Source organism: Camelus bactrianus, chromosome 27 (genome assembly GCF_048773025.1).
Source record: "Camelus bactrianus isolate YW-2024 breed Bactrian camel chromosome 27, ASM4877302v1, whole genome shotgun sequence".
Taxonomy (NCBI): Eukaryota; Metazoa; Chordata; class Mammalia; order Artiodactyla; family Camelidae; genus Camelus; species Camelus bactrianus.
In genome coordinates this window covers 34305162-34318163 of record NC_133565.1, presented here as the reverse complement: position 1 = coordinate 34318163, position 13002 = coordinate 34305162, and the positions used below count along the sequence as shown (strand labels likewise).

At 49.1% G+C, this 13002-nt stretch overlaps 1 protein-coding gene across 3 annotated transcripts in view; it reads left to right on the top strand.

Moving 5' to 3' along the window:
- BBS4 (Bardet-Biedl syndrome 4) overlaps positions 1–9814 on the top strand; it is a 38171-nt gene extending 28357 nt beyond the window's left edge. For all 3 annotated transcript variants that reach the window (XM_010955298.3, XM_010955300.3, XM_045516895.2), the window contains 9 exons: positions 576–703; positions 2887–2941; positions 3890–3958; positions 4898–5050; positions 5139–5310; positions 6863–6932; positions 7464–7605; positions 8227–8428; positions 8955–9814. In XM_010955298.3, the coding sequence (XP_010953600.2) occupies positions 576–703; positions 2887–2941; positions 3890–3958; positions 4898–5050; positions 5139–5310; positions 6863–6932; positions 7464–7605; positions 8227–8428; positions 8955–9064 (1101 nt within the window). In that variant the 3' untranslated portion in view covers positions 9065–9814. The remainder of the gene's footprint in view (positions 1–575; positions 704–2886; positions 2942–3889; positions 3959–4897; positions 5051–5138; positions 5311–6862; positions 6933–7463; positions 7606–8226; positions 8429–8954) is intronic.
- The last annotated feature ends 3188 nt before the right edge of the window (positions 9815–13002 follow it).

The window sequence follows — 13002 nt, the reverse complement described above, 5'->3', positions numbered from 1 at the left end:
CTATTATATAAAAAAACAGATAAACAGCAGGGACCTGCTGTATAGAACAGGGAACTATATTCAATTTCTTGTAATCTATAATGGAAAGGAATCTGAAAAAGAATATATATATGTATATATAACTGAATCACTCAACACCTGAAATGTAAATCAACTATACTTAAATTAAAAAAAAGTTGGTGAGGAAAATGAGGTGCACCCCTTGGGAAGGGTGTGTAGTCAGTCAGCGATGCAACTGAGGCCGAGTTTGGGGCCATGCTCACTCTGTACTACGATGTCCCTCTTGACTTATAACATACAAGTCATGAGGATGAATATCAGGAATCAGGAAACACTCAAAAGGTTAATTATTCTGTACAAACCCCCCAGGTGGCTCTAGAGGCAGGCGCCCCATGTTGTAGCTGTTCTGGGAGCAAGCAGTTTGGGTGTGTCGGTTTTTTGGGTAGTGGGGTGTTTGCTGAAATGTGATGTTCCTGCATTAGGACAGCCGGGGCTCTGTCTTTACATTAGCCACACAGAGTCACTGTCCTTTCATGGTAGTGATGTGCGTCTCTTCACTCCATCAACCTTGTTAGGCACAAGACCAGCTGCACAATGCCCTGCATCTGAACAGGCATGATCTGACCTACATAATGCTGGGCAAGATCCACCTGCTGGAGGGAGACCTGGACAAGGCCATCGAAATCTACAAGAAAGCAGTGGAGTAAGTGTGTCTGTTTCCTTTAGAGCAGTGAGAAACTGAAACGGAAATGGGAGCAGTCATGAACTCCCAAGGCTGAGAGAACATGTGACTGGTTACTAGTTGGATGAGTTAAGAGTAAATGTTAAGCTAATATTTAGAGCTTCCAGTGGCTTAAATGATGAAGACTTATGTTTCTTTCCCATCTGTTAGTGTGGCTGGTCTAGCCTCGCTGGGCAGCTCTGCTCTGCAAGGTCAGTTAGGGATCCAGGTGCCTTCCACATTCACCCCTGATTCCTTAGGTCGTCGTCTGCACTTGCATGGTTGTAGCATCCATGCCCCAGGCATGCTCGGGGGAGGTGGTATGGGAAGCTGAGTACAGAAAACAGGCAGTTAGTTGCACGTTGTTCCTGCTCACATTCTAAGGTTCGAAATGAGTGAGGAGGCCACACCTAGCTGCAGGGGAGGTGGGCAGACTTACTCGAGAGGAAGGAGAGAACAGATTTGGGAGTGAGCTGGCAGTCTGCCATTGTGGTTTTAAACTTTACGGAAGATTTTGTGTTCCCAGAGATATTAGGGAAAGAAATCTGATTCAGTAATAAAGATCTGGACTTATTAGCCTTGAGACCAATCCCTGTTTTTGAAAAATATCATTAGGGTGGCCAAACCCCTATCGATAATGGAACTGATGGGCTTTCCCAGTATGGTGTTCTGTTAACTCTGTACGGACACGTGCTACCGTGTTTTCTGTGTAGGGTCTTGTTTGTTTAAGGCGGGTAGCTGTAGGAAAATGCTTCAGTGCCTCACTTGTTTGGTCACTTGATAGAATGCCTGGTTTCAAGGCCACAGAGTCTATTATTCCTGATAATTAGACTCTGAACTAAACTTAGATTTCTTTTAATTTGTTAATTAACTTGTCTTCTACCATTATAGTAACTTTTCTGGTTGTATTAGAACACTGCTTCTGAATTTTCTTCAACCATATTTTGTATCTAAACTGATAAAACAACATAAAAATCCTTTGGTTCGTTAAGCTAGAAAAGACTTCTGTCATCAAGAGGCTGCGTTGATGTGGACAAGGAGGAGGGAGTGAATGTAGCATGTGTTAGACCTCCGTGGTGCCGGGTGGGAGCCTTGACCCCTGACTCCTGCAATCTAGAAGTTGGCTCAGAAATCACGTTAGCTCACACATTCTTCCAGTGGCTGGTCAAGGACTTACTTAAGTCGCTGAGATTCTCAAGGGAGAGAAGAGGACAGCTGACCATCTGGAGCCTCGCTGAGATTGTGGACACCGTTGTTTATGACCCACGGCTTTGGAGAGAGTAGTCATGTTTTATGTGGGGGATGGATGCCACCAGAATCACGGAGGTTTTATGTGCTTGGTTTGGGGAAGGAGGGTGATCAGAATGGGTATTTATGGCAAAAAGTGAAGGGCAAGTTCTCAGCTGAACTGAGGAAGCTCTGTTTGGCCAGCTCAGGCAGGCCTTCCCTGGCTGGGGCTTTGGCCCTCCGGTTCTGGTCTCCCCAGAGGTGACTAGTGTGTTACCTCATTCCGTAGAAACAGGAGACGTTGTTCCTCACCTGCCATTTTCACTGTTGAAACTGTCTGATGATCCTGTGGTCAGATTGTCTCTGCTCAGTGTTGCTTTGGTTTTGTGACAAAGACAAGTATCAGTGAGGGATTGGAAAGGCAGATAATCTTTTACTTAAGCCAGTGTTTACTCCCCAAAGCCAACAGCTAATTCTTCCCTAGAGCTGGTATGTGTCTTCCTTTTTTAGTTTGGCTGTTTAGTATGGCTTTTTGTTTACTATGGAGCAGAGAATTAGGGACCTTGGGATCCTAAATTACACGGAAAATCATGCTGCCTGGCATTGTTTTTCTGGTGAGAACAACAAAAAAAATCTCACTAGAGGGAAGTGGCTAAAGCCGTGTGTGTTCTAGACTGACTTGGTTTATAAAGGATTATGCTTTAATTCTATTAGTGTAACCAAAACAGTGACGCAGGCTATTCCACAGGTTCTTTCCGAGGGCTTCGGCACTCAGACAGGGTCCTGAGAAAGGAGTCCGAGGTCTAAGTCCTGTAGGGTTGAGGGGACGTGCTTTCGAGGGCAGTTCCCAGATCCCTTCAGGAGTCCGCTCGGGGCGTGGGCGGCGCAGCAGGGTCTTAGACACGCCTGCTTTCCCTCTGAGCCTCTCTGTGTTGCAGGTTCTCCCCGGAAAACACAGAACTTCTTACAACTTTAGGATTGCTCTACTTGCAGGTGAGGAGAATTCTTGGCTTGTCCCTGCGCTGACGTTAGACGTGCCATTGGGTCTGTGTGTGGTGTTTTCCCGCATTTTTATTTTACTTCAACACAGCTGACTAAAGCACATGAACCCTACTCTCTGCATTTGATACTGTCTGCTAAAGGAATTAATTTTCTGCATTCAAATCAGAAGCAAATAAATCTGTAAGCCTTGTGCAATCATACTTCTTACCCAACCACGGAAAGAACATGTATGAGAAATAACTGTGTTCAGGGGGCTGGCATTTTATTGTGGGAGGAGACACTTGCGATACTACTGAGGCTGGCAAAGGCCAGTTCTGTTCGTTCTTCTCAGCCGGGCCCTGTAGGAAAGAGAGAAGGCAAAGCATTATCTAGAATAAGAAGTTTCCCCCCTCTCCACATTGCTGAGAGTATGGGATTCTTTTAGCTCCATCACTTTCCTGTATCAGCTTGAGGCCCTGGGGCCCAGGGATCCCTGAGGGGCCGCTCCCTGCGCTGCCCATATCAGTCCCCCAAGTTCCCTGCTCAGCAGATCCTGCCTCCAGCTTTGCCACTGTGGTGGCCTTTTTGTCTGTTTCATTTTTCTTTCAAAGGGAGTGTAACCCTGGGCCTTCCTGGGCTTTGGCTCGGGAGGTTGGCCCAGGGGAGATGAGGCTAACCAGCCCATTTCCTGCCAAGAGGCATTAGTGCAGAAAAGCACTAGTGTGGCCAGATGGTTCCTGGCAAATAGCCACTATGACCTTGTTAGGGGACAAATCAACAAAATAGGAGGGCAAACAACTGTGGGGATCTTCGTTTTCTTTTTTTAAAATCTGGTATCTAGCTCTTTTTTTTGTCAAAAGAACTCAGAAAAGTCAGAGTGTGTCTGTTGAGGGTGTGGTTGGCCAGTCTCCTACTGCTATCTCCCCTGCAATGTAATTCTCTGGTTTGCTTTTCTCCAAGCTCGGCATTTACCAGAAGGCATTTGAACATCTTGGAAATGCACTGACTTATGACCCTACCAACTACAAGGTACTGCAGGCTGTCAAACCCCAGAGCCTTCACACAGATGGCCCCCTTGCTCCCACAGGTGATCTGGCCCTGAAAACATTTTGAATACCTGAGAAAGTACCCTTTTCTTAGAAAAGCCATGAAGATGGCTCTTCTTACTTGGAAACACTGCGAAGCGTTAGTGCTCTGCTGCTTTTCTCCTGAAAGAGCACATTTGCTGTATCAGGGCTGTAGCTTGTGCAGAGAGCGAAGCTGTCGGGCTGCTGAAGCTGCGTGTGTTACTCAGGAAGTTAGCAAAGCCTCCACAACTGCTGTCAGAAATAAACCTGGTAAAACTGCTTCCAGACTCTTGATGAGTCTGAGGTCACAGCTGTCCAGATGCGACTTTGAGGGTGAGATCACCATCAAGTGGATGAGCATCCTTGAGGGAGAAGCAGTGAAACAGGCTGCTTGTTCGGGGCACAGACCCAGGCCTGTCTCGGCAGCTGTGTCAGCCTGACTTCCACCCTTTTGCTTAGAGACCTGAAGCACTGGGCTGGGGAAGCTCGAGTTGACTCACCTCTTGCCCTGTGGCAGAATGAGCTGAACCTTAAGTGGCTGAAGGCAGGTGCATGTGAGTTGTCTAGAACACCTTGATACCAAGCAGGGGCTGCAGGGAACAGGTTGATGGCAGTTTTTACTTGAAGACCCTATTTCTCTGAAGCACTGACTTTCCTGGCAAGAAGTAGGAAACAGACGAGCTGGGTGCTCAGCGACACTGTCTCTGTTCTTGTCCTGCCGGAGAGCCCTGGTGTTGGGGCAGGAGTGTCTGTCGTGTGGCTGGGGTGTCATGTAGGCCCCTGGAAGCAGCTTCTTGCCCCCCAGAGCTGATGCGCCTGCTCAGTGTCTCGACTCAGGAAGGCTGCTTCACTGCTCCAGCCTTCTGGGAATGACTGAGTCACCAACTTGTCACGTTTTCAGGCCATCTTGGCAGCAGGCAGCATGATGCAGACCCATGGGGACTTTGATGTTGCCCTCACCAAATACAGAGTTGTCGCTTGTGCTGTTCCAGAAAGTCCTCCGCTCTGGAATAACATCGGAATGTGTTTCTTTGGCAAGAAGAAATACGTGGCAGTGAGTGTCCTCTTCCTGCTTTGTGTTCCTAGTTACTGGGGCTGCCCAGCTTGCCCCACCTCTCACGGAGGGCCCCCCTCTCCTCCAGGCCATCAGCTGCCTGAAACGAGCCAACTACTTGGCACCCTTCGACTGGAAGATCCTGTACAACCTGGGCCTCGTGCACTTGACCATGCAGCAGTACGCGTCGGCTTTCCACTTCCTCAGCGCCGCCATCAACTTCCAGCCCAAGATGGGGGAGCTCTACATGCTCTTGGCTGGTAAGACGTTTACCTGGAGGCCCCTCCGCAGGCTGTAATGAGGGGAGCGAGTTAGTCGTAGGAGTCAAATGTGGTTAAATGTCCCATGGAAGCCACTCCCTTGCAGATGCCATGGGAATCTGGGTTACCGTCCTAGAGCCTGAAGAAATACGAGAGAGAGACGACAGAGCGTGCTGTTGCTCCGGACTTGGGGGGATTTCACCTGAAGACCAGCAGGTTAAGTCAGGCTGATCCCTAGTTCACCTTGTACCATGGTTTTCCCTCGGCTTGACGACTCGGTTTTATATACATTGAGCCCATCTAAGCTCCAGTTTTCATCAAGTGTTAAGATCTCGGGCATTAGGGAGGGTCCTGCCTCTACTAGTTACTGGCTGTAGCCCATAGGATTGATGAGAGGATTATATGATCAATCAGCCAGTGAATGGTATGTTGGTTTTGGTATCATTATTACAGTCTGTTATTCATGTTACTATAAAAGTATTGACTAAACACTCTTTCTGGGGGCTATTTCTCCATATACCAAGTTGACTAAGTGTACACCTAAAAGCAGTTTCCATGTTCTTAGTGACAGTAGTTCTCAGGTGGTTTTTTGGGTCATTTGGTGTTCTGATTTATAAGAGAAAGGTTGTGAAAGCAAGTTGAGTGGTGGGTATTTGGTATTTACCTGAGTACAAATACAGAGAGCCCAGCTGGAATGGGATACAAGAGTGTAAACAGCTGTACTGTAGCACATGAGTAGCAATCCTGATTTCATGAAGTAGAGAGAGTCTTCACAGTGGGGTTTGAAAGGTGAGCTGGAATTCAGTAGCACAGAATGGCTGAGGAGCCCGAGTGAAGGCCTGCAGCCCTGGAGCTGCAGGGTGGACCTGGCTGTTAGTGGGAGACTGGTCAGGGGAGGTGGTCTGGGGTCAGAGCTCGGAGGGCCGTGGGTACAGCACAGGGGCTGTAGACGTGCTCCCCGAGGCCATGTATTCCTAGCTCTCCTCTTGTGTCTGCTAGAAGCAGGTGCATGGTTGGTGGGTGGGTGGAGCAGGCAGGGCTTCCAGAGCAGCTGTTTTTGTTTTATAGATCAGCCTTCCAGAAAATACTGACTAGAAAGGGGTGAGTGTTCTGTTGCTGAAGAGCAGTTTAAAGATGATGGTTATGAGTGATGGAGAGGAGTGAGGCTGCTCAAGTAGCTAGTGCCGTGGTCACATTTGCTGTCTGTCAGCAAGATACCTGGCAGCACTGTGGCAAGGGGCTGGAAGCAGGTGGGGACATGCCCCTGGGGAACGAGATGGAAAACCCGACATAACTCAGCAAGGGCAGTGTCACCAAAGGAGCTGCAAAAAGTGGGATCCGTGGAACTTGGCAGCTGGTTAACTGTGGAGCGGGGACTGCTGGAGATGACACCAGGTATCCAAGCTGAATGGCTGAGCAGGTGGTGGTGCTGGAACCGGAGAGGGTGCAGTAGGAGCCACGTCTGGGGGCTGAATGAGCTGCTGTCTTCACATATTCCCCTTGTTTCCTACGCTGGGCTCTCCAGCCGCAGCGCTCACTTTCTTTGTTGCAGTGGCTCTGACCAACCTGGAAGACACAGAGAATGCCAGGAGAGCCTACACAGAGGCCGTGCGCCTGGACAAGTGAGCTGCTCCGTCAGGAGAGGTGTTGGGAGGGCTGGACTCCCCAAAGCCACAAGGTGGCGCCACAGTCAGTGGTTGCCTGAGTTAGCCCGGCTGCTTCTCTGCCCTTGTGCACAGCAGGCCGACAATGACTCTTTGTGAGACAATCTTTCCAGCCCTAAGTAGTCGGGAGGCCAGAGAAAGAGCTGGCAGTGGGCTTGGGTGTTGGTAGACGTGGGCTCGCTGGAATAGCACATGCTCTCTGGGCTCAGTTTAAATCGAAGATGAACTTGACTCTCCTGGGGTGTATTCTACGGGCGTCAGTTAGGCAGCTGAGTCGGGATCCCTTTTTGGTCTCTTGAGGGCCAGGATGTCAGACTTGGTCCCAATACCTGCTTTGCTGGTTGGGCAGTTAATTCCTTGATTCTTCTCCACTGGTGCACACACCATGTGTGTCCCCTAGCTTGCTGTGGGATGGAGCTATCTCTGCTGTTTTTGTGTAATGAGAAGGAGCTCTGAAGCCCCAGCCCCACAGACTGTCTGCTGGCACAGGTGTAACCCTCTAGTAAACCTGAACTACGCCGTGCTGCTGTACAACCAGGGCGAGAAGGGCGGCGCCCGGGCCCAGTACCAGGAGATGGAGAAGAAAGTCAACATGCTCAAGGACAGTAGCTCCCTGGACTTCGATCCGGAGGTACGTCCCTCCCCAGCTCCCAGGAGTCATAGGCAAGCTGTCAGGAGACTTTGGAATCAAGCCCAAATAATCCAAATATTAGGTGTATGTGTATATATACACACACACACACACACACACATATATATATAATATATAATATATAATGTATATAAAGGTACCTAATATATTATAGGCTCATGCCTGTTTTGGCTTTAATGTTCTTGATGGCATGAATTCTTAAGTTAGTAATAGCTTGAGAAAAAACTTTCCTGGAAGAAAATATAAGGAAATTTGGGCTTCCCGAGTTACCTGTTACTGATAATACAGCTCATTTAAGTTGAGTTCTGTGTCTCTTTGTAGCTTCCTCCCACTTCTCACATAGGGAAGGCAGGAATTCAGTCCAGTAATGCACTGAATGCACCAACCTTGAATTACTGGGTTTTGAGAGCCTTTAAGAACACTCTTGCCATCCACTTAGGGTATGTGTTCTCTGCTGTTTGAGAACGACTTCTTTGCAGGAAGTACTTCCTCCCTCAAGTGCTAGTACAGCAGACACCCCCTCCCCCGAAGGCCTAGCAGGAAACTCATATCTGCTGGTCATACCTGTGACTTTGTTTTTCCTTCCCATGTGGACACAAGATGGTTGAGGTGGCCCAGAAGTTGGGAGCTGCTCTCCAGGTTGGGGAGGCCCTGGTCTGGACTAAACCAGTTAAAGATCCCAAATCAAAGCACCGGACCACTTCAACCAACAAAGCTACGAGTTTCCAGCAGCCTCTGGGCTCCAATCAAGCTCTAGGACAGGCGATGTCTTCAGCAGCTGCGTGCAGGAAGCCTCCCTCAGGTAGGAAGCTGTGCACAGCTGTATGGGGACCTGTGAGTACCAGCCACACATGCCTGCAGAGATTCCAGCTTTGAATGAGGTTTGGCTTTTCAGACTCAGAGCATGTCCAATGTAGTGTAGCCTAGAAGAGGAAAAAAAGCCTGAGGGTGACCAGATTGTCACTTGTTCTCTTAAGGCAAATTGTGTAACAGCTACTGGCAGGCTTATTTGGATGGTCAGTAAGCTGGGACTTCACAATATTCAAGTTAGAAACATTACGGTACCTCTCCTGATGTAGTCTTGCTTTATTCCCATTGCCTTATCATATAAGTCAGCATGGTGCAGGTAATTAAAGATTTCTCTTATAAGGTCATTGAAGACAAACTTGACTTGCTTTATTTCTTCAGTCATGGTTTTCCTTCACACCTGCAAAGATACGCCACAGTCCCACTAGTCCCACAAAATACGGGGTTTCTTCTTGAAACTTAACAGTGAAATGACGCTTTCTTCTGGAACTGAGAACTGAAGCGGTCTGTTCTGTTACTAGGTGCTGGAGGAACATCCCAGCTCACAAAGCCACCGTCACTCCCTCTGGAGCCAGAGCCCCCTGTGGCAGCACAGCCACCTGAAGTGTCAGCACAAACAAGAGAAAAATAGGGGGAGGATGACCCCCCAGTCGGGGTTTCTTTGGCAAAGATGTACCAGATTAGGAAAGGTCCCAGGGTGCAGGCCGGGTGGAGCCCAGCGCGCTCCCTGGGCGTCACAGATTAGAACGCAGAGTGTGTGATGATGATCATGAGGGGCCCCCGCCAGGTAGGAAGGAGGGAAGATGGCCCAGATAGGTTCTTTAAGAGGGGAGAGCAAGGCTTCTGGCTCTGTCATGCAGTTCTGGGAGCCAGCAGGGCCTGGGACAGTGGCTGCTTTGGGAAGGACTATCTCCTGGCTGACTGATGCCTTCCTCTGTGGAAGGAAAATCGGACACAGGCCCCTGCCCAGTAGCCTGGTCCGGAGGAAGCTTTGGCCTAGCCAAGGCAAACACAAATCTTGGATTAATAATCCAGCTCTAACAGTCTAAATTTAAAAGAAAAAAATATGAAAAAAGCTCTTTAAGTTGGGGCCCAGCCTTTTGAGTATCCCAGCTGCACTTACCCACGGGAATCCAGAACACGTCCCTGCAGCTTGTTCTTGAGCGAGCACAGAGCCTGATCCTGTCGGTGTGACGGAAGCAGAAACAGGGCTGGACTGGCATCTGCAGCAAGGATAAAGCAAGGGAGTTTCCTGACAGGGATTTTTGACGATCAGTCAATACATTCTATCCTTTCAGAATGGAGATTGTGTAGCATCCCTTTGGGGAAAGTTGTTAGTCATGTATGAAAATAAGGAATCACAATAAAAACTTGAAACGAACTTGTGACCAGTCTCCCCTTACCTAGTTCCAAGCGAGGTCTGAAGTGGGAGGAGGAGCCTCCAGGCCAGCTTCCCACTTGGCACCAGCACCGCCCCGCTGCAGCCCTGATGGGTCGTGGGCCAGTCCCCATTTTGCACAGTAAGTGCCCTTTAATCGCCGTAATTTGAAGGTGGCAGACTACCCAATTGCAGCCAAACTGTGGAATTCTTTGTATCGTGACTGGGTCTGTTTTGACACTCGTATCTCAGAAATAAACAGGCGTGGTCCCCTCGCCCATGCAGCTGGTATGGATTTGTACCAGAACAGCTGAGAAAGCTCACTTCTGTGTCAGTGTGGAGTCCAGTGTGCCTGTGACTGAAAAGGTCTCGGTGAGAAATGAGGGTGTAAACCAAGAGAAGAGAAGGGAGGTGTGAGAGAGACTTAGACAAACTGGGGACTGGATGTGACTGATAAATCAGAGGGGAGGAATACTGGGGTCTGGGGTCGAGGTGCATGTAGGGGCTGTGTGCAGACACCCTGGGGTGGCGGGGAGGAGGAGGGAGAGTGCGGAAGTGTGCAGTGAAGCCCGGGTCTGTCATACACAGCTCACACAAGGGGGGGGCAGCACCCCACCAGAGCAGCCTCCTCGGCCTGCTTATAGGGTGTGCCGCCCCCCCCCCCCGTAAAAACCCCATTGTTAATACGCACTTGTGAAGGGAGGGACTGAAATCTGAGCCAAGTCCCAGGTAGCTTTGGCAAGTTTGTGCTGTCCTGTACCTTTGTAAGCTTGGTGCCTGTGGACATCCCAGCAGAATACCGGTGAGCAGCTGGGATGGGTCCCGTGTTCACGGCAGGCGTGCACGTGTAGCGGCAGGGCGGGCCTGACGCTGTAGGCCACAGCGGGTCCTGGTGCCTGACTTAGCAGCTCTGTGAGCACAGCCACTGAGTGACACCTGGGCCAACTGCCTGCATCCCCATGGTTGACGTGAGCCCAAGGACAGTGCCAGAAGCAGCGTACTGAGCCTGCACGACAGGTGACAGAGCGCACCTCCTGGCGGACAGCTCCTGCAGAGGAATACTCAGTGGCTCCTCTCCCAGCGGAAGCACTTCAGTCCTGCCCACCTCACACTGCAGCTCAGAAACATTCTGGGGGCTTCTACTCCAACAACTGGGGAGCAGATCTGGCCCCTGAAAGGGCTGTGATAACCACAGAGCAAAGAGGAGGCCCTGCTCAACACCCAGTGCAGGCTCTGGTCATCAGAACACCAGTCACACCCCCACCAAGGGGATGACGGCCAACACGCACTGAGGAAAGATGTGGCAGGTGTCCACACTAAAAGTAGCCTGCACACCAAGATGATCAGACTCACGCAGGGGCCCTCCACATTACAACTGGCCTTCAGGACCACAGTGGGTGACTTTCTCCTGAAGTCACAGAGCCAGGGAAATACCAGTACAATGACCAGAGGAACACCTCTCACAAGGTCAAGAGAAACACCCTGAAAAAACAGTGAAGCAGACCTCTCCAGTCTGCTAGGCCCTGAGTTCAGAAAGGAGGTAATACAGATACTGAAGGAATTAAGAAAGGCTATCGGAGAAACGCAGATCACTGTAAAAGAACTGGAAACTATAAAGCGGAGTCAGTTAAAATTAGAAAACTCACTTGCCCAGACAGAAGCTTAGCTAAAGGCAATAAATACCAAACTGAATGATGCAGAAGGACAAGTAAACGATCTGGAAGGTAGAATAATGGCAATCACCCAGTCAGAGCAGCAGACGGAAGGATAAATGGGGGGAGAATGAAAGCAGTGTACGAGCCCTGTGGGGTCACGCGAAGGCGCTGACGCACAGCACAGGGCACCCGGCAGGAAAGGAGAGGGGACTGAAGACGTATGTGGAGACATTATGGCTGAAACTTCCCAAACCTAAGGAAGGAACCAGATATCCAGGTACAGGAAGCACAGAGGGTCCCAAACAGACCCACACCAAGACCTACGCACATAATTAAAATGGCAGAAGTTCAAGAGGATTCTAAAGGCAGCAAGAGAAAAAGGTAATTACACGGGAGCCTGCAAGGCTGTCAACATGCATGGACCTAGAGATTATCATACTAAGTCAAGCCAGACAGAAAGAAAAATACCATATATTACTTGTCTGTGGCATCTAAAAAAATGATACAAAGGAACTTATTTACAAAACAAACAGACTCACGTATATAGAAAACAAACATTACCAAAGGGGGAAGACAGGGGAGGCGGGAGGGGGGATTCAGGAGTTTGGGATTAACAGACACGCACACACACTACTATATGTAAGATTACAGCACAGGGAGCCACACTCAATGCCCTGTAATCAACCATAATGGGAAAGAACGTGAAAATGGGCCTCTCGCTCCCTCCTCTTCTGGGACGGCCTGCGCTCTGTGGAGTGTGTACCTGCTTTTACTTTAACCTGAGCACCCAACCCCCACACCTTGTGGCCTTTCTCTCGCCTTCTGAAACAGCCCACACGCTATGCAGTATGTATCTCTGAATAAATCTACCTTTCCTCAGCTGTGGCTCGCTCTTGAATTCTTTCCTGCACGAAGCCAAGGGAAAAAATTATGAAAATGAATTTATTTAACTTCTGAACCACTCTGCTGTACAGCAGAAACTAACACAACATTGTAAATCAATTATACTTCAATTTTAAAAATTAAAAAAATACTTTAACAAAAAGGGGGAAAAAAGGGAGGCATTACCTAGGCACCACCCCCATCCCCTTTCTCTGCCTGTCCTTACTGATTTCAGTGAGTAAAGAGGTGGGGTTTCGGCTAAAAAGCAAAAAAATTCAGGATAAAAAATGAAAGTCTAGTTACCTACCATTTAAAGTAAAAGGGTGAAGGAAGGTACGCTGTGCGGACTGCAGGCACGTGAGGCCTGCAGTGCTATGTGAATGTCAGGTAAACTTCAAAACAAGGGGTGTTACCAAAGGGGCATTTCATGGTGAACACAACGTCAGTGTGGTAGAAAAACTATCAAACATGTATACACCTAACAACAGTACTTCACAGTTCATCAAATAAAACCCGACAGAATTAAACCCAGGGTCGTAGTTGGGCCTTAGCACTTTCCCTTTCAGCAGCTGATAGAATTGGACAAAGTGTAAAAGGCCACATCAGCCACCTTGACACCTGGAGACCACTAGCAGCAACACCTGCAGAATACAC